This window comes from Arabidopsis lyrata (assembly GCF_000004255.2).
Source record: "Arabidopsis lyrata subsp. lyrata unplaced genomic scaffold ARALYscaffold_3, whole genome shotgun sequence".
NCBI classification, from domain to species: Eukaryota; Viridiplantae; Streptophyta; class Magnoliopsida; order Brassicales; family Brassicaceae; genus Arabidopsis; species Arabidopsis lyrata.
In genome coordinates, this window is record NW_003302553.1 from 5026878 (window position 1) to 5046873 (window position 19996).

The window sequence follows — 19996 nt, forward strand, 5'->3', positions numbered from 1 at the left end:
TTTGACTAACGCAAACGGCAAATCCTAGCAGCTCCGTGAACATAACAGCGTTAACAAACGGCGTCCCCTGTCTTAAATTACGAGTTTTGTCAAAAGTCTTTCCTCTTTCTCGCTTCTCTCAAAAATTTGGGATCATTTTGATAGGAGCGACTCTGTTCCTTCGCCGCCGATACTCACTCTTATTCATCGGATTTGTTCCTCCGGTTAGATTTCTCGTTCCTTTCTCGTTTTTGTTCTTTGATGATCGTATCTGAATTTAATCTCTCTTGATTTTGTATCTGCAATTAATTGAGGTAAATCACTGTTTGATCTTGTCGAATCTCTGGAATATATATATCGAATTTGATGCTATCAGATTTGTGGATACGATTGTTGATGACCTTGTTCCAGATCCCTAGCTCGTTTGTTTTTTTCTTAGTGTTCCTGATTTGCTTCGTGAGTTTTTCGTTTTGAGAAGGATGGATTTGTGTTTGTTTGTTGAGATTAGATTGAATCTTAATCATATTCTTTGATCTCTCGATTGATATTCAGGTGGGATTGTAGCTCTCCATGTGTTGTAGTAGTGTCTCTTAGGCCAATGTTTTGGAGCTTATAGACAAATTCCGTGAAAACTTTGAGGTGGGAATTGTAAGATCCTGTAAGATGAAGATATCCCTGAATTGCATCTATGGGTTTGTTGATTGATGTTCTAATCTCTTGCCACCCAAGGGTTTTGATTCGCCCACTGTATCTGCTAGGGGGCCGCCTGTGGAAGAAATATGGGTGAGACTCTCATCACCACCCTGTCTATGGAGAACTATCACCCGTCAACACTACTATCCATGGATTCAGGTGCTTTTACTCATGAAGAATCAGAGAGGGATATAAATCGGTCGCTCCTACTTACTGGACCGCCTGATATTAATCTCCCACTCTCATCTGAAGCAAGCCCATCTCTGCTTTTGTGGAACGAACACTGTGACATCTTAGACGTTGGACTCGGCCCTCAGCTATATGAGCCTGAGGCTGTTGTTCATGTGCCTAAGGTTGCTAAGAAGTACAACAAGCGTGTTGATAGTGCATGGGGTGCTTGGCTTTTCTTCAGTTTCTACTTCAAACCTGTTTTGGATGAGAAGTCCAAAAGTAAGTTAACGAGGGACAGCAATGGCTTGTCCGGGTATGATAAATCTGATTTGCAGCTCGACTCCTTCTTGGTTCAGCATGACATGGAGAATATGTACATGTGGGTGTTCAAGGAAAAGCCTGAAAATGCCCTTGGCAAGATGCAGCTTAGGAGTTACATGAACGGACACTCACGCGAGGGTGAACGTCCTTTCCCTTTTAGTGTGGACAAAGGTTTTGTCCGCTCTCATAGAATGCAGCGGAAACATTACCGTGGTCTCTCTAACCCACAGTGCCTCCATGGAATCGAAGTTGTTTATTCACCCAACCTTTCTGTACTCAACGAGGATGAAAAGAAGAAGTGGACAGAACTCACAGGTCGAGATGTGAACTTTGCTATTCCAGCTGAAGCTAGTGATTACGGTTCATGGAGGAATCTCCCAAACACGGAATTTGAGGCTGAGCGACCTCTTCCTCTGGTTAAAGCTAATGGGCACACCCACCTGAAAAAGCTGAACGGTACCTGTCTGAACCTGTCTACACATTCCCCAGACCATGCAGTTGATACAGTGGAAGTTCAACCCGCTGGTAGCAATAAACGCAAAAGGGATTGTCTTGCTCTAGGAAACTGCGATGACTCGAGCTCAAGTGAGAAATCTCTGGACATGAAAATTCATGCAACGGAGCTACCTTGGTCAAATGATTTCAGCGGGGTGATAAAAAATGTCTATGGTCCAGTCACAGCCGCAAAAACAATATATGAAGACGACAAAGGGTTCTTGATAGTTATGAGCCTACCGTTTGTTGATTCGGGGAGGGTGAAAGTGACATGGAGGAATACACCAACACATGGAATAGTGAAGATATCATGTGTAAGTACAGCATGTGAGCCATTCATCAAGAGACATGATAGAACATTTAAGCTAACAGATCCAACACCAGAGCATTGCCCACCGGGAGAATTTGTCCGCGAAGTCTCCCTGCCGAACAGGATTCCAGATGACGCAACACTTGAAGCTTACCGGGACGAAACAGGAACAACACTAGAGGTTTTAGTGCCTAAACACCGAATGGGACCAGAGGAGCATGAGGTTCGCGTCTGTCTCCGTCCGTTCGTGCTAGAGTGAGATTGTAGCGCATAACTTCTTTAAGGATTTTATTGGTTCATATGTATCATTGGATTATTCACATTTAATAATATTTCCCCCATTTCATTGTGTTCTTAAACTTCTTAGTTCCTATTTTGTTCATATGCTTGAATTTGTGTTAAACAATATGAGGAACAGTAAAGCAAAAACTCTTAAAACATCAAATTGATCACAAAGCAGGTTCAGAGTAACACACAAAGATTAACTAAGCAACAAGTAAAACCAACTAGAACATAAAAGCAGAACAGAGAAGCTAAAGAGCTTAATCAACTTCTTCAATCTTGGGGCCAGCACCACCGCTACCACTAGCAGGAGCATCGTCATCCATTCCTGCAGCACCACCCATATCCGGCCCAGCACCTTGGTACATTCTGGCAATGATTGGGTTGCAAATAGACTCGAGCTCCTTCATCTTATCCTCGAACTCATCTGCCTCAGCCAGCTGATTCCCATCTAACCATTCAATAGCTTGGTCGATTGCATCCTCAATCTTCTTCTTGTCAGCTGCATCGAGCTTAGATGCGATCTTCTCGTCTTTGATCGTGTTCCTCATGTTGTATGCATAGTTCTCGAGAGCGTTCTTTGCATCAACCTTCTTCTTGTGTTCTTCATCCTCAGCCTTGTACTTCTCTGCTTCTTGTACCATCTTCTCGATCTCTTCCTTCGATAACCTTCCCTTGTCGTTTGTGATTGTGATCTTGTTTTTCTGTCCAGTCGTCTTGTCCTCAGCCGACACATTCAGGATACCATTGGCGTCGATGTCGAAACAAACAGTAATCTGCGGAACTCCTCGTGGAGCAGGTGGTATACCGCTGAGCTCGAACTTTCCCAAAAGATTGTTGTCCTTTGTCCGTGCTCTCTCCCCTTCGTAAACCTGGATCAATACACCGGGCTGGTTGTCTGAATAGGTCGAGAAGATCTGCTCTTTCTTGGTCGGAATTGTGGTATTCCTCGGAATCAAGACAGTCATAACACCACCGGCAGTTTCCAAACCCAAGGATAGAGGAGTGACATCAAGAAGTAACAAGTCTTGGACCTTCTCATTCCCTTCACCGCTTAAGATTGCAGCTTGAACAGCTGCTCCGTAAGCAACAGCCTCATCAGGGTTAATGCTTTTGCAGAGCTCTTTCCCGTTGAAAAAGTCTTGCAATAGCTGCTGCACCTTGGGGATTCTTGTAGAGCCACCAACAAGGACAACATCATGTACACTGTTCTTGTCCATCTTAGCATCTCTCAAACACTTCTCCACTGGTTCCATACACTTCCTAAACAAATCCATGTTGAGCTCCTCGAACCTAGCACGAGTGATGGTTGTGTAGAAATCAATACCCTCAAAAAGGGAGTCAATCTCTATAGTCGTTTGAGCAGTCGAAGAAAGAGTTCTCTTCGCCCGCTCACAAGCAGTCCTAAGCCTCCTCAAAGCTCTTGGATTACCAGTAATATCCTTCTTGTTCTTCCTCTTAAACTCCTGAACAAAATGATTAACCATCCTGTTGTCAAAGTCCTCACCACCAAGATGCGTGTCACCAGCTGTTGCCTTCACTTCAAAGATACCTTCCTCAATCGTAAGCAAAGACACATCAAAAGTACCACCTCCCAAATCAAAGATAAGAACATTCTTCTCGCCAACACTCGACGCCTTCTTGTCAAGACCGTAAGCAATCGCAGCAGCAGTTGGCTCATTGATGATACGCATGACATTGAGACCAGAGATAACCCCAGCATCCTTAGTCGCCTGACGCTGAGAGTCGTTGAAATAAGCAGGAACTGTAACCACAGCGTTCTTAACTGGAGTACCAAGGAAAGCTTCTGCAATCTCCCGCATCTTAACGAGAACCATCGAAGAGATTTCCTCAGCAGAGAACTGTTTCTCCTCCCCCTTGTGATTGACCACGATCATAGGCTTCTCACCTGGACCAGAAATAACCTTAAAAGGCCAGTGACTCTTGTCCGCTTGAACAGAGGGATCACTGTATCTTCTTCCAATTAGACGCTTAGCATCTGCAAAAGACACAACAAGTTTAATACATACTTCCTCCTAATTCACAACATAGAACACAATAAACACAAATTCGATATAACCAGAGATTCAGTATCCGAGTTAAGTAAGGAGCAAGCTAAATCACTAAGTGCCTATACAGCCAAAATTAGAAAGATCTGAAGAGACATCACATGCAGGAAGCAGATATAGTAAGATCAAAAGGTAGTGAAATCTTACCAAAGACGGTGTTGGTAGGGTTCATGGCGACTTGATTCTTCGCAGCATCTCCGATCAGACGTTCGCTATCAGTGAAAGCAACGTAGGAAGGAGTGGTACGGTTGCCTTGATCGTTGGCGATGATTTCGACGCGGTCATGTTGCCAAACACCGACGCAAGAGTAAGTTGTACCGAGATCGATACCAATAGCTGGACCTTCACCTTTACCCGCCATTAGAGATCAGAATTGTTCGCCGGAAATAGAAAGAATTTGTGTCTGTGAGCTTTGTTTTTTGCTTATAGAGAGAATTGTGAGTTATGTTTGTGGGGAAGAGAAGGCAGAGAGGTGTTTGTTTATATATGAATGAAGAATGCGTCGGCAAAGACCTTTCGAGAACATTCACGACTTAAAATCTCAGCCGTTGGATCTTATTTTTCCGCCATTTAATTTTATTGTTTCCTTTTTTGTTTTTAATCGATTCTAGCTCCTTCGAGAGGAGTCTTTTAAATATGTCAAAACCTCACGCCCGTTTTGAAAAAAATGTCAGGTCACCACCTAATTTACATTTTTGTTTTTCACATTTAAGAAAAGGAAATTATTTTGTAAAAAATGGAAAATAATTATTTACTTTTCTTTTTTGGTAAGATGGAAATAATTATTTACCTGTGTCGTCAATTTAAATTAGTATTTCGTAGAAAAAAAAAGAGGAAATTATTAGTTACTTTTGTCGTCAATTTTTACTAGTGAGCTACTCAAGTCAATGAAATATATTCCGAATTTTAGTAATTATTGGATGTTTAAAAAATATAAATAAATCTATATATGTAATAAAATGTCATAGTTACTTTTCACAACATTTTGATCGCCTATTGTCCAGTTTTAATTCTTAATCGGGTGATTTCAGTAAAATTTACTAGACTTGAAAAGATTTGTCAGGGTGTTTTAAGTAAATCCATTTCATATGCAAGATTTATTATTCAAAAGCTCAATTTGGCATGATTCAAATATTAATAACGTGTTTTTGCCTTTTTGGGGTTCAGTACTATGAAGATTGGTCCGTTGTGCTAAGAGTTTGGCTTGCTACGTGAATGTGAGACAACTTAAAACCATTTAGCGGGCATTATTAACTCGGAAGTACATGGTGTTTAAAATTTTTCTTTTGCTTGCAAGTAAAATCTAAATTCATCAAACATGCGAACATCATAAATTGGAGGAAAAATATATGCATATGCAAAATAAAACCTAGAAAGAAAACTTAGATAAAGATAATGGATTAAGAACATCTTGACAACATTTTTTATCTCAACAAAGGCAGTAAATTATCTCTTCTCAGTTTGAAACACTGATACTAGTATAAACTAAAAAGCCTTACACATCATTCTAAAATTTCATCACTCAAGTGGCTTCGTATTTGGGATCAGCAGTTACGTAGTGATAAGCAATTACCAATGCGAAGATGAAGATGCCAAGAAAATTGGCAATAAATCCCAAGTCTTGATCATCGATCATCTGCACCAACACAAACAATACTTGAGCAACAATTCCTTTTGTCGTAACAGTAATGGAATCAGTGTTCTTGTATCTAATCAGTTCATCAAAATGTTTGATTAAAGGATCCCATTTGGATATCTATCATCTTTGGCCCAGCCAGATTGTTCCTAAACATTTCAATTTCACCAAATACAGAGTTCACTCACATGAGAAGAGACTTTTAGAGTAAAATAGCAAAACTTGAATAAAAAGTAGAGAAACCCAAGAAAGAGAATGAGCTAATTGCATAGCAAATCATAATCATAATTGCATAGACTCCCTAAACTCAACTAGAGCTAGGAGGACCAGACCTAAATTCACTTGATCACTGCTAAAAGAACAGACTGATAGTAGTAATAACCAAAATAAAGAATGATCCCAGTGGGAATCGAACCCACGACCTTTAGATTCGGAGTCTAACGCGATATCCACTCCGCTATGGGATCACATTGGAGAACAAGTTGAGAATTCAAGCATGTAAAACCTATAACGTGACACAATCCGACAAGACGAATTTGGCACTTTCTCGTCGACAGAGACGGATTCAAAGGACCATCTCACACAGATGGCCGCCACAGAAACAAAACTCTGTCGCGAGAAACACAACTAAGAAGACTAACCAGATCATAAATCAAACACACTTGTCGGATCAGAAGATCTCTCAAGAAGAAATGCGTATATAGATTTTGAAATTAAGCGAGATTCACCGTTTTATCGGGACGGAATCGGTGGGAAAGGATGAGATCTCCAGGGACCAGAAGCGATTTGCAGAACAGAACAAGTATTGGATCTCACTCGGGGTTTCCTTGTCTGAGGGTTTTTATTTACAAGCCTGGCCCAATAACTTTTTTAATTACTTTTTAACAACGTTGTTTATTTATAATTTATGGATCAAATTATGTTTCTCTCTTGATTTTTTGTTTGTCAAGTTACATTCCCATGTCATCTCTCTTTTCAACTCCTTGTGTCTTCTCTGATCAGATAGTGGCAGCCAAAATAATGACAAGAATTTAGTTGTTTTTAGATTACAAACGCACCGGTTAGATTCACACTAATCACATAACCATTTCAAAGGCAAAACATTCGACACCCAAAAGGCCAAAAGCCTCTAATCTCTAGTTCTCTACACAACACAACCCCCCTAATTGGTTTTGTTCCTGACTGTACAAAAGCTGAGCTCCAAGAAAAATAAAATTTCCGGAGCTGCAGCCTCGGTTCATGACTTGTTTTACACACAGAGCATAAGAGAAGGAAAAAAAAGCTTCAGTTTGTTAGCCCAAAAAATGACATGCCAGCAGAAACTCACTGTTTCTGTAAGTTCCTTAAAGCCGCGCCATTCCCGCAGAAAAAGGAGAAGGCGGGATGAGTTATATCACATTTCTGTTGATCCGTTCGGCTAACTCTTTACTATCAACACCTTTCTTCAGAACCTTCAGATCTCAACCAAAACTCAGGAAAGATTCAATACCACAGAGTGCAAGATAGCCAAAGTGATGTCAGATAAACTCACATTTGACTCTGTCACACACGTAGCCATATCTGAATTTCACTTACCGAATCTGCTACTTTCAGCTACGAGTCCAGTATCTATGAATTGTCTTTTACTTTCACGAAATTCTCTTCCATCTTTTTCTTACGGCAGGAAGCGGATAATTAGGGTGGTGCTAAAGTAACTCTCTAAGATTTTCTGATACTGAGGAACTTACATAAGCCATATATAAGAAACTGGAGACTTATGAGAACCATGATTTCATAGCTCGTTTGATAGCTGAAGTATACCACACATCTGCAGATATGGATTCTCCAGCAGTTTCTCATTATTGCTCTGCACAAAACAAAAATACTATCAATGTGGATCATTATTACATATTTGTGGTTCTATGACTCTACACTCTGAATTCCCAAAGCATTACCTGCTGAGCCTTAAAGACAAGCTTCTGAAGCATGTTTTGGTATTTCTCTGGTTCCTCCGTCATCATCCTCTGAAATAATTCAAATTTTAACCGGTGAGCCAAAAAAATATTTGGAAACTTATTAATCTTCCCATGTATGTCTTTCCAAAATCAAAATGGTAAATTTGAAAAATCCTCTTGCCTTCAGAAGAAATGCTGAAGAGTAATAAGCCACCCTTGAATCAGTATCATCCAGGAGTTCCCTGTATAGATAAACATAAGTTAATGCCATGAAACATGTTGCAAAGATAGATCATAAATCATTTGGGTTTGGAAGTATGGAAGAGTCAATCAATTACCTAAAGAACTCCTCTCCGCCAACTTCTTGAAAAGCAATTGTATCAGCGGTGCATTTACCAATCAGAAGTAATAGCAGGGTGGCTCGAATATCAGAGGTTGCACCTGGAATATTTCCTCTACCTTTGCTTCCAACGGCGACACCAAGTGCGATGTTGTCAGTTGCTGCACCTGCTAGTTGAATCAATGGCCAATAAAACAAAGCCGCTGGCACACGCGCAACCAGCTGCATAGGAACAATTGCCTGTCCTCGAAGAAGCATCGCTGCCATTGATGCTGTCTCGCACGTTGAAACAGAGACATTGTTGTACCGAGGCCTGGTGTCAGCTTCATCCATACTTTCTTTATAGCTGTTACGATGAGAAGAATCAAATTTCCTATCTGCAGAATTGGGGACTGCATCCTCGTCAGTAGACAAAACTTTCAAGCACAATTGCGAGAAAAGAATGTCACACATCTGCTTGGAAACAACAGAGAAAAGACACAAGTGAAATTAAACTTCATCTGGGTGAAAATTTCAATAAGAGAAATAGACAGAGTTATCTTATGCCAGTTACTCGACAAGAGAACAGCATTTACTATATATATATATCAGCAAGCTTTAGAGTTTTGGTAGGATATTTGACAAACAAAAAGATTCTAAGAAATGCACCTTTAAGATATTAATCCGGTCAGTTTCATTTATTTGTGCCATCAAAGACAAAGCACTGCTCATTATGTCTATGACAGCATTTGCTTTCTCTAGTCGTTTGTCTTTATGATCCTGAGAAGCAACTCCACCAGTTGATCGTTGGGTCTCATTCTCATCTAGTAAGAACTTGGAGCGCATAAGAAGCCTCTCCAGAATGAATAGGAAACCCCATCTGATAACACTGTTTCTTGACTTCAAGAGTCCACATAGAAGATGTATGGAAACAGGTACATCAGAAGTAACCAGAGAGTCTGAGGTACCACAATGGGCAATCTTTTGTTGAAGATCTTTTATGCTCAGCCATATACTTCCACTGCTCTCTTCACTAATTTCTGCAATCAGAAGATCCCCCAACCAGATATATCCATTTTGACGGTATGTGGTCCTTTCTGAATGAAGAAGGGAGTGCAAAGTAGCCCAAGCTAGATTCACTGACATGCTTATATCGTTTCTTAAATCTCTAATGCTTTCCATGTACTTGGAAGATTTGGTTATCTGTTTGAGATGCAGGAACTCTTTGTCCAAGTGAGTAAACGAACCTATTATCATGTCAAACTTTTCTGTTATATTTGCCAAAAGCTGCAAGAAAGAAAAGTTAAAGAGTTAGAAAAGAGCTTTGACTGGCAAACAACATAATCAAAGACTCTTTTCCAGATCCTCAGAAGACCATTAGCAACATATTCTACCAAGAATAAACCTACCTGGTTAAGTCGTTCGCTGTTGCTGAACCCAGACAATGCTGCAGCAATTGATCTTCGCAGGATTTCCCCTATGCCTTCAACACCAAGCTTAACAGAAATGTAGAAAGCTTCAGGTGCATCCGCAAGAGCAAGCCGAACAGCCAAAGGTTGAATCTCATCATCAGTGTACTCAGAAAGACCAGCAGCTGAGCATGCCTCATTAATTTGATGCAGGACATAGTCAAATAAAACCGAGTAGAGATTTCTTCTTTCCTCTCTAGTGGTTGCCAAAGAGTACTGTACCAATAAATTGAATCCCTTAATATACTAGAAAACTATTGGGGCTCGAATTGTCTATTTGGATAATTTTGAGAAAGATCATTCAGTCTAATAGACTAGATTTCGTAGTACCTCAAAGAAAATGTATTCAACACCACCAATCAGATCGACCTGGTCGATAAGAAAATTTGAGGCACTTGAAATTGCTTTGGTAGAGCCCTCTGGTTCTGGAGATCGATAAAACATATTCGTCATGATACAAATAAGCTTGGAGTGAACAACTTCTGACCAAGAATTCCTTTTGCTAGTTCCCAGAAGAGCTTTAATAACCTGATTCAAGGAAAGTAACTGGCTCATCAGCAAGTACAACTTGGTTGAGAACCAATTCAATGGTAACATGCTGCTGGAAACATAAATCATGGTTACCTAGGTCTAAAAAACAAAGAGAAAGGACAGATCCAAATTGAAATAGGAGGAGCATGAAAGAAGAAGAATCCACATAGCAGAGGGCAAAGATTATATTCAGCCTCATAATACTAACGTACCCTTATGTCAAGACCATTTAGCTGGTTTCTCCGTATTTTGCCTCTATCACAGATAAAATAGAGCAAGCAGCTGAGGGCAGAGGCCCAAACACATTCTTCCTTTTCCTCAACCTACAAAAACAATTTTGAAGGTATAAAATCCCAAACAAGTCTAGTGTAGACGTCAAGCAAAGAAGCAAGAAGAGAGTAAAACACCTGAACTAGGAGAAGAAGTATTTCAAATAAGATTTTCAATATCCAAGACTCAAAGTTCTCAATAGCCGAAGAAGTGCTTGACATCTTCGGCAAGTCTTTCGTTCTTGTCCCTTGTAGCAGAAGCCTATTTTCATTGTCGATATATGTTTCTTGGGCATATTCTTCTTCAATGGTTGTCGCATTATCACTTATCATTGGCTCTAACAATTGCGCATGAACTCCTAAATTAAGAATTAAATCAAATACACGAATCCTACAACCTGCTTTTGTGGAGCATAGCATTTCCTGAAATTAATTTGCATGCATGGCTAGAAAAGTTAGTAGCAGTATAAATATCATGATAATATATCTGAGTGTCGAAAGTCACACCTCAAGCATGGATAGAGTAAGAGGAGCAGCAATTCTAGCGTCCAATACATACCTAAGAAAACAGGTTTTGCAAAACGGTTGTACCATAAGCTTGTCAACAGTTATAAAGGAAGGAAAGAATGATTAAAAATCTTAATGAAACAACACGGTTAGGTTGGCAGCAGATTAACGAACTACATAAGATAAGAAACATATTACAAAATAAAGTGCTTACATGTCGATAACAAGCTTAATTAGGACGCTCACAGCCACATCCATCGACGGCTTTCCAGTCTTGCTCGTTAATTGGGGTGATACAGTCATTTGATTTGAAGGGGTGGATGATGCCTCAGAACAAACAGCAGCGATCACCTCACCTACCTCGGCAGGGTTTAAGCGCAGTGGTTGTTGTTCACTGCCAAAGCATGCAGGGAACGAGAGTGATTTGTTGTGATGAATGTGAAAGCTAAAATTGTGCATCAGAAATATGATCCAAAGCAGAGAATCCCCTTTCATTGCAACAGATACAGTTATTTATGCAAACGAGGTGATTAAACATCCACATGCACAATAGTGGAAGAGCCACTGAAACCTCTTATAAGTCGGAGTGAAATAAAATATATAGATCGTATAGAGTTTATTCAACTGCAGTTCTTTGTCAGTTCGCTTACCGATGTGATCCTTAGAAAGGCTAGCATTAGGCATTATGGTAAATGTTCAAAAGGGCAATCATATTACAAGCTATTACGCAAAACCTTATTAACATTAAAGCTATTAAGATAGACGCAGCCAAAAAATAAATGAGTGACATTAAGGAAATGGAGAAAACAATACCTGTAATGACGGTACTGAAAAAGCGGTCTGGCACGTGGACGAAATGTGTTTACAGTGGAATCATCCCTGCAGATCATGCAAATCCTCAATCTAAGAACTCACATTAACTTTCAAAATAGATTTTTAATATAAGAATTTGCACAAAACATCATTCTCTTTAGGTACAATCATTTCAAAGTGCAGTCCCTGTATCTATTCTAAATTGCACCATTTACGTGAAAAATCTGGAAATGACATTCTATAAGTGGTAGAACAGTCTCTAAAAATGCGGAAGGGATCATAAGCTTTTTTCTAATTTCCAAAACATAAAAGAACAAGATGCTATATGAATCAACTCACCCAGTGCCATTTTAGAAACTGCCCTTAGTTAAAAAAATGAAATTCATTTTTTTGCGTCTACAGCTTTATCACAATTAACAGATGGCATCTGGTCTAGAGGAAATAATTATAAGTTTATAACACATATTGAAATCTAGGATTCCAGTTTCTTGGTGGCTAAAAAAGAGCCATGAGAAAGCTTGCAAGGCATAAAAGGCAAGTATAATCCTAAGCCATCAGTTTGCAAATTACTTCAGAAAAAACACATTAGAATACATACCAGATCTGCTGAGGGCCAGCTCTGGTGCGTTTGGAAGCTGTTATTGCTCTCAAGTGGGAGCGAGCTGAGGCAGAGTTTGTTATCATCGTGACTGAAGCTGGCTGCAGCAGTTGCTCTAAATAAGGCATCTCTGTGGTACCAAAATATTTCCAGTGCTGACCCTTCATTTTAGCTTCCATATCTCCTACAAGCAGGCCGGCAGCACCAACTTCCAGAAGATTACAATTGTTCATGTCTTGGAGATTAATAGGGCGTTCGCTAACCATGCAGAGAAAATGTTCAACGATAGTCAAATTACTTAAGATATTAATTGATTGAGTGTTTGTTTACGAAGGTACATGAGTGTACAGTCAAGAAAAGAAGCAAAGATGCGTTTGAACATTTGTAAGAACCAAAATCATGTACAATGTACCTTTCAGAAGAAGCTGATGATAACTGGAGCTCCCCAACCCAACGCCAATTCAGCAAGTCTGACGATATGTATTCAGTGTCTTCCATAGCATTAATTTCTTGTATATTTGACAAGTTTGAAACAGACAGATTTGCAGCATCCTTTTTCTGTGGAGATTCTGCGGCATTTGCAGGACTTAATTGGGAATTGAATGATTTGCTCAACAAAGAAGATAGAGATGGCAATAACTGTCTTGACGCAAGAGTAGCTCCTGCAAATGCTGCAGGTTGGAAGGATCGCCTTGGGATATGTAAAGCCACAAGGGAACGCACATAATGCAATGACTTCACCAGAGCTGCAGAAGCAAAACTGGACACTGGTAAAGGAGAAGCACCCGCTGATGCTGATAAAACAGGCAATGATTTTTGCTTCAAGCTAGCATCGCACTCAGCAATCAGGTTCACGCAAAATTTATCGACCTGCAGTAGTGTCTCCTCGCCAGGCTTATATCTGTAGTGTAGGAACACCTAGGGATCATTATTATTTAAAAATCCATTGAAAACATTGGAAGACCTGTATACATTTTGCAGACAAACCTCATAAAATAGCAAAAAAATTGCACACTTAATCTCTAGGTTTGAACAGCCATTATGTCTACTTCATATAAAACTGATTTACTAAATAATTAACCAAACATAGTGTTCCCCTTAAACAGAGCACAAATTATGCTTATAGTGAGACAGATGAGCTTAGGACATTGACGAATGACAAGTGAAGAGATGCTAGTTCAACGAAGTATATGAAAACAATTAAGGTACATCCTTCAATTAGAAATTTCACCTTAAGAGATACCGTTTCAGTAGTGCCACACACCTCGTAACCACAGCTGGGCTGCAGAAAATTGATTGAACATTAGCAACAACTAATATTTAAACCGTGCTACTTGAGAAATAATTAGATTATAGCAATCTGCATCCTAGCTAAATCAGGTTATATATTCAACAATATGTCCACCTAGAAATAAGCCCTCAAGTACTTTAACAGTCAACCTGGGCTGATGATATATATCTATGCAGGGACTTTTCCGACTTTGTTCGCTTACTGCTAGGAGTCCTTCCCCACACAGGCACACACTTCTACCTAAGACATCTGTTCAGCTTATCATTTATTCTACAAACGCCTTTGAGTATTATTCTTCATAGTTAAACCACCAAGTGACTTACAAAACTAATTTTGTGTTCAAATAGATTTATAGAAAGCTATCACTATCATATTTTATTTTCTTTTCGGATCAAGCTACAATGACAATATCCACGTATTTATATTTGTCTTTACGTCATCCCATATTCTGGTCAAAATCTCCCACTTATGCTCCAGTTTGCACATCATTAGGAATCAAATTAATGAGCTCTTTCCCTTCACTCAAATTTTTATGAGTTCAGGCCTTCCAGATTTAAAAGACATTTTATTTCAATGAATTCTCAAACTCAATCCTATAATACAGTTTCACTACCAGACTTGCGAGTGTTACCAAAGGACCGAACATACATGTAGCCAGTCCAAACTATGATTTAAAAGAGTCAAAGTTTCACAGTATGATGAAAAACATATGAAGTACGAATCAATTACCTGCGATCTCTCTCTGCTATAGTATGCTCTAACAGCATGTTGTAGGCCAGGTCAGTCGTGGCGGAGGCTGATAGATAATCCTGTAATCACCAAGTGATTGTGTGAGTTCATGCAATTCACTAAAGATGGAGATCAAATATTTCCAATCGACTACAAAGGTCCCCTAATAAGCGAAAGAAAATAGATAATGAAAACGGGCTTCTCCATCACATATCTCTCTACCCAAATCTTCATCCACATGAGGCCTCAAATGCAATGGCTACTAGAACAAAAGGAGTAATGTGCGGGATATAGCACAAAGGTCTTGACAAAACTAAAACATGGAAACTAATACCAAAATAGAATAGAACATTTCCAGCTCTAAAATCAATTACGACGCCAACACTACTCAAAGAAAGCGCAAATGTAGTCACTGCTCTCTTCTTACTATTCGTTTACGCCGCATAGAACTCATATAACAGTGGAAATCAAAAGCCCTAGATACTCAATTCCTCTCTTTACACAATCATAGAACAGGATCAATTTTACCTCAAATTAAACGCAAAAAATGGAAACACAAAGACGAGAGATAATTCCATTTCACAATAAGGAAAATAAACCACGCATAGCGTAAGTGTTACACACCCGGAGATTCCTGAGAGCTTCCGACGGAGCCATGGAAGGGATCGCGCCATGGTGCGAATTAACCGGAGGAGGAGACGATGAGAGGCAGTCCGCCACGGCTCGACGTAGTGGCTCAGGGGGCTTCTTGGAGGAAGAAGATCTAAGGCGCGAGGCAGAGCCGGCAGCGCCCAGCTGCAGCAACCGGGAGCTTCCGGGGCTTTGACCGGGGCTAAAAGAGGAAGACATGAATCACAAATCTCGCCGGAGCTGCGCCACTCTTGCTGGGAGAAGTAAAAGACTTTTTTCGATTTGGGTTATGTTGCTGCTGGCTAACGTCGTGTCCTTCACATCACACAGATGAGCTGTCAAAGCTTCTTCGTTTTGAATCCCATGGTGGAATCTAAATCACGGAGACATGGTTTTTGCAATCTGGTCCCCCTTGTTCTACCATTTCCTAGATTCAGCATCATATATTCTTTTATTCATATATAGGTTCAAAATCCCGATGAGATCTGCATTTTTTTAACATGTGGGGAAGTAGTAATGATGATGACTTTGGCATTGTGATATTTTACAATTGGATTTGAGAGAAATCGGTCAATTCATACATATATTATGTTTTACAGTTACCATTCGGACATGAATTATAGTATCGTGCAAATTCATAAAAGTACCATTATAATTGGTCAATTCATACATTCAAGGGCAACTCCTGCTTTTGTGTAGACATCAAAATGTTTTCAGAAGAGGTCCAAAGGAACTCTACGGTGAATTTTAGCTAGAATCTATAGTTTTGACTGTAACAGTGTTAGATTAACACGTAAACGGTTGATTGACTCGGATGGCATGTTAGCCTCTACAGTGGTAGCTGACGTTAGTACAATATCTTTGGAGATTATGAAGTTCATCTCCGAAACTCGAAAAGATTGGTTGTTGGATGTTTCACTTGAAATACCTAAACAAACTAAAGAAAATGTATGAATCTTTGATAAGCTCGCGAATCAATATAAAAAGTGGGCCCATAAACCGAAAAACAAAAGAATGGGCCCAATAAGATGTCCCATAACCCACGTGACATGCTGACTGTGCCGATCCGTTCATCACGCTCACGGTTTGCTCCTTCCCCCAATGGCCCGAATAAAAGAAAAAATTGTTATTACATTTTTTTTCTTCTTCTCTATTCTTTGTTGACCCACCCAACAAAAAAAACAAAAAAAAAATACAAATCTGTATCTCTCAGTCTTTGATCCTAAATAGCTAGACTCAACCAAACCCTAGATCTAACCCCAGCCGTCAGATCAGATTGATCGGGCAATCGCTTCTAGACCGTTGGAATCAAGCAATGGTAGAGGTAGAATCGTATTTGTGGGTATCTAGAAGAGGCGTTAGGATTGTCTCGAATTTGGGTGTTTTTTCATCTTGATGGCCAACAAGTCGAATCTCCTCCTCTAAAGATATTTTTATTTATTTCGGTCATGTGTGATTTGGTCGCGCGTACGGGTCGGCTCCAGCAGCGGTACGAGGATGGCTCTCGTCTCGTAGCCGGGTACCGTTTTTTTATCCATCCTTCTTGTTCCTTTTTTTCTCTTTTTGTTTGCGTTTGTATCGCCTCTTTGGAGCTGCTGTTTTGGTTACGTAATGTGAATCTTTCTTCGTTTATTCGAAAATTGTGGGTGCGATTGATTAAGACAGGTGTAAGTAAATGCTGGGGATTTGTTTTCATGGGTCTCTACGTATCCCTGTATTGAAGTGATTGCTATCTTCGAGATTAATTGGGCATTTTCGGTGTTATGTTTGTTTAAATTTTAGAATTGCAAAACAAGAGTCATGATTGAAGATTTTTTTGTCTTAGAGTCATGCTTTGACAAGAGGATTTTGACATGCTTAGACCTTGTTTTGATTGTAATGGCCATTTATCTGATCTTGGTTGATGACCATGTCTGTGTAGCCTTTACCTGTAGTTTTTGTTTCCGGAGACCTTGCTTAACAAGTTCATTGTCGGGCGTTTGTAGGTGTATTCCATTTAGGTATATAAATTCTGACAAAGATGGTAATTCTGAATCTGGGAAAGTGATTCAAGTGTTGATGATCAGCTCGTCTAGTGGACCGGGACTTTTGTTTCCCAAGGTACAAAGCAAATGCTGTTTCTTCTTGCTTTTTCCTTTGTTTGGAAACGAAGTAACATAATCCGATTCACGGAATCATGTAGGGAGGATGGGAGAATGATGAGACAGTCAGGGAGGCTGCAGTGAGGGAAGCAGTGGAAGAAGCAGGTGTCCGTGGGATTCTAATGGTAAAGCTTTTCCGCACACCGTGTAATGTAGCCCTTTGTTATTGTTTAAGCCTGGTGCTGAGAATGTGGTAAAATTTGGTATTTTGCAGGATTTTTTGGGAAATTATGAGTTCAAGAGCAAAACACACCAAGATGAGTTTAGCCCAGAAGGTTTATGTAAAGCGGCAATGTACGCATTGTATGTGAAGGAAGAGCTAGAGACGTGGCCGGAACATGAGACGAGAACACGGAAATGGCTGACAATTGAAGAAGCGGTAGAGAATTGCAGGCACGCTTGGATGAAGGATGCATTGGTTGAAGGATTCTGTAAATGGCATAAGGAGAAGATGGATAAAGGAGAGGAGATAACAAGTGAACATTGAAGCAAGTGTGCATAAACCTCTGAGGGTTGGTTTCATTTCTTTCGATTTTGTTTTTACTTCTTCTTCCTTTTTATTTTTTTTATTAAGTCTTATGCATGGAGAATCTGTGACTGCGAAACATAAGAGTTTCAAAGTTTTAAAATTCAATTATTTTCCTGTTTCACACAGCTGTCTTCATCATTTTCAGTAATTATGAAAAAAGACATCTCTTGAGCCTTGACAAATCCCGATTGATAAATGATAATAAAACAGGATTAAGAAATTGTTAACCTTTTTTCAAAGAATTATTTGCTTGTACACTTAATACTATTTAGTAGTACTAGGTCGAAACCCGCGCTCCGCCGCGGGATAGTTTTTGAATATTATTTTTGTTTTAATATAAGTATAATTTATACAAATTTAAAAGAGTTTTAGGATTTGTTCTGTTATCTACCGTGTGATATTTTTTGAAATTAATTTTGTTTTAATATAAATATGATTATTATAGATTTAAAAGACTTCTAAAATTTGGGTTTTTATTACTTTTTTTTGGGACTTTAGTATATTCAGTTTGCTATTTTATTTTATATATATACATACATTTATAAATACATGTTATATATTATTTTTACAAAATTAATATATTGTATTACCCTACATATCAATATTTATGTATAATGCACGTGTTTACACAATATTTCACCTAATGTATTCAAACTCTCAATGTCATATATTCGTTTGTGTATTTTATTTTGTTTATTGTTTTCAATAGTTTAATTTTACTTTAAGAAAAAAAACAAAAGACTTATTTTATTATAAGAGCAAAAAAGAAAAAGAGTGAGAGTAAGAGAAAAACAAAAAGATAATTTGGAGCCTATTTAATACTATCTTTTTGTGCTAAATTTGTGATCAGAGGATAATGGTTTGTGGTAAAATTACTTCTCAGGATTAATTTTGATTTTTATGTGGTTAGATTTTGTAGTTATAATTATAGTCTCTATTTCAATTCTTAGTTTTTTTTTTTGTAGTTAATAAAAATTTAATCACCCAATTTTATATATTTTTTGTTGCTAGAAAAGTTATTTATTTCTCTTTTGTTATTTTTGTAAAATATAACTCTTTTGAATAATAGTTCCATTTATGTCAAAGTACAAATACATATTTTTAATTTAATTTGGTTTTGTGTTATTCTTGGCTAACATTGATTTATATTTTATTTGTATTATATTTATATTTTATATGATGTATATAATAAGCTTTTTATAATATTATTATAAGATGTATGTGTTATAAGATGTTCTAATATTTAATATTTTTATACTTTTTATAAACACCTCATAATATAAACTTAGAAACATCTTATAATATTTTTTATAAGCTTTTATAGCTTTTACAATATTTTTATATAATATGTATATGAGTTTATACAATATTTATAAGATGTTTTAAAGCTTTTTACTTATAAAACACATATACATCGTTATAAAAAACCTTATATGATTTCTGTAAGCCGTTTTTATCAAATGTTTTATAATAATATACGATTTATGTAAATGTGTTTTATAAGTTAAATTGTAAGGCTTATGTAAATGTACTTTTTTTATTTTTTAAAGCGTAATTGATTTATTAATTTATATTAAATTTAAGCTATAATTTTAAACCTTTGTTTTTAGAAAATATTAATATAATGTGTATTTTTAAATATTTTTTTAATATAAGTATAATTTGTAACAATTTAAAAGATTTCTAAGATTTGGTGCTTTATCTATACTTCGGAATATTTTTAATATTAATTTTGTTTTAATATAAATATGATTGGTATAGATTTAAAAGACTTCTAAAATTTGAGTTTTTACCTTTTATCAGATTTTAGTAGATTTAGTTAGCTATTTTATTATACATATACATACAAATATTAATAAATATATGCTATATATTACTTTTACAAAATGAATATATTGTAGAGAAATTGTTAAAAATGCCCCTTTTTCAATACCCCTTTTCAAAAATGCCCCTTTTGAGAGTCCATTTTTAAGTTTGCCTTATTTTAGTTTTTAATGACTATTTTACCCTTATTTGAAATAAAATTAGGTCCACAAAATACAAAATATTTTTTGGCGGGAAAAGTGATCCTGCAATTTTCCCGCCAAAACACTTGTAAAAACCTTTAAAATACCTTGTAAAATTTTCCCGGGAAAAATTTACAAAGTATTTTAAAGGTTTTACAGAGTATTTACAAGTGTTTTGTAAGGTTTTACAATGTATTTTAAAAGGTTTTACAAGGTATTTATAAGGTTTTATAAGGTATTTATAACTTGTAAAACCTTATAAAAAACTTGTAAA

At 37.8% G+C, this 19996-nt stretch overlaps 5 protein-coding genes and 1 non-coding gene across 9 annotated transcripts; 2 read left to right on the plus strand and 4 right to left on the minus strand.

Annotated features, from left to right (window-relative positions):
• The first annotated feature begins 47 nt into the window (after positions 1 to 47).
• LOC9318847 lies at positions 48 to 2328 on the plus strand. 2 transcript variants are annotated; one of them, XM_021032603.1, is made up of 3 exons: positions 48 to 203; positions 532 to 618; positions 738 to 2328. In XM_021032603.1, exon 3 carries the CDS (start codon positions 759 to 761, stop codon positions 2226 to 2228), a length of 1470 nt encoding a protein of 489 aa, XP_020888262.1. In that variant the 5' UTR covers positions 48 to 203; positions 532 to 618; positions 738 to 758; the 3' UTR covers positions 2229 to 2328. The 2 variants fall into 2 exon arrangements, with proteins under 2 accessions (XP_020888262.1, XP_020888261.1); XM_021032602.1 differs by having other exon boundaries at positions 49 to 203; positions 709 to 2328.
• A 59-nt stretch (positions 2329 to 2387) lies between these two features.
• Positions 2388 to 4863, minus strand: LOC9318848 (probable mediator of RNA polymerase II transcription subunit 37c). Its single transcript, XM_002884866.2, has 2 exons — positions 4468 to 4863; positions 2388 to 4250 (listed from the first exon to the last, which is right to left on the minus strand). Exons 1-2 carry the CDS (start codon positions 4679 to 4681, stop codon positions 2512 to 2514), a joined length of 1953 nt encoding a protein of 650 aa, XP_002884912.1. The 5' UTR covers positions 4682 to 4863; the 3' UTR covers positions 2388 to 2511.
• An 820-nt stretch (positions 4864 to 5683) lies between these two features.
• Positions 5684 to 6791, minus strand: LOC110230265 (dolichyl-diphosphooligosaccharide--protein glycosyltransferase subunit 4A). Of its 2 annotated transcripts, none has more exons than XM_021032676.1 (2): positions 6685 to 6791; positions 5684 to 5956 (listed from the first exon to the last, which is right to left on the minus strand). In XM_021032676.1, exon 2 carries the CDS (start codon positions 5954 to 5956, stop codon positions 5843 to 5845), a length of 114 nt encoding a protein of 37 aa, XP_020888335.1. In that variant the 5' UTR covers positions 6685 to 6791; the 3' UTR covers positions 5684 to 5842. The 2 variants fall into 2 exon arrangements, with proteins under 2 accessions (XP_020888335.1, XP_020888336.1); XM_021032677.1 differs by lacking the exon at positions 6685 to 6791 and adding an exon at positions 6379 to 6631.
• Positions 6351 to 6423, minus strand: TRNAR-CCG. Its single transcript has one exon. It is a non-coding gene; the product is annotated as a tRNA-Arg (tRNA).
• A 186-nt stretch (positions 6792 to 6977) lies between the features above and the next one.
• Positions 6978 to 15477, minus strand: LOC9320979. Of its 2 annotated transcripts, XR_002333371.1 has the most exons (18): positions 15041 to 15477; positions 14417 to 14496; positions 13628 to 13678; positions 12809 to 13297; positions 12397 to 12654; positions 11799 to 11864; positions 11200 to 11379; positions 10986 to 11037; positions 10617 to 10901; positions 10422 to 10532; positions 10009 to 10206; positions 9619 to 9894; positions 8879 to 9496; positions 8229 to 8683; positions 8072 to 8132; positions 7891 to 7959; positions 7532 to 7802; positions 6978 to 7407 (listed from the first exon to the last, which is right to left on the minus strand). XR_002333371.1 is itself a non-coding variant. In XM_021032544.1 (17 exons), exons 1-17 carry the CDS (start codon positions 15263 to 15265, stop codon positions 7728 to 7730), a joined length of 3549 nt encoding a protein of 1182 aa, XP_020888203.1. In that variant the 5' UTR covers positions 15266 to 15477; the 3' UTR covers positions 6978 to 7727. The 2 variants fall into 2 exon arrangements, 1 of the variants encoding a protein (XP_020888203.1); XM_021032544.1 differs by having other exon boundaries at positions 6978 to 7802.
• A 700-nt stretch (positions 15478 to 16177) lies between these two features.
• LOC9320980 (nudix hydrolase 16, mitochondrial) lies at positions 16178 to 17879 on the plus strand. The gene is made up of 4 exons (XM_021032661.1): positions 16178 to 16565; positions 17032 to 17146; positions 17229 to 17312; positions 17402 to 17879. The coding sequence occupies exons 1-4, from the start codon at positions 16495 to 16497 to the stop codon at positions 17672 to 17674; spliced, it is 543 nt and encodes a 180-aa protein (XP_020888320.1). The 5' UTR covers positions 16178 to 16494; the 3' UTR covers positions 17675 to 17879.
• The last annotated feature ends 2117 nt before the right edge of the window (positions 17880 to 19996 follow it).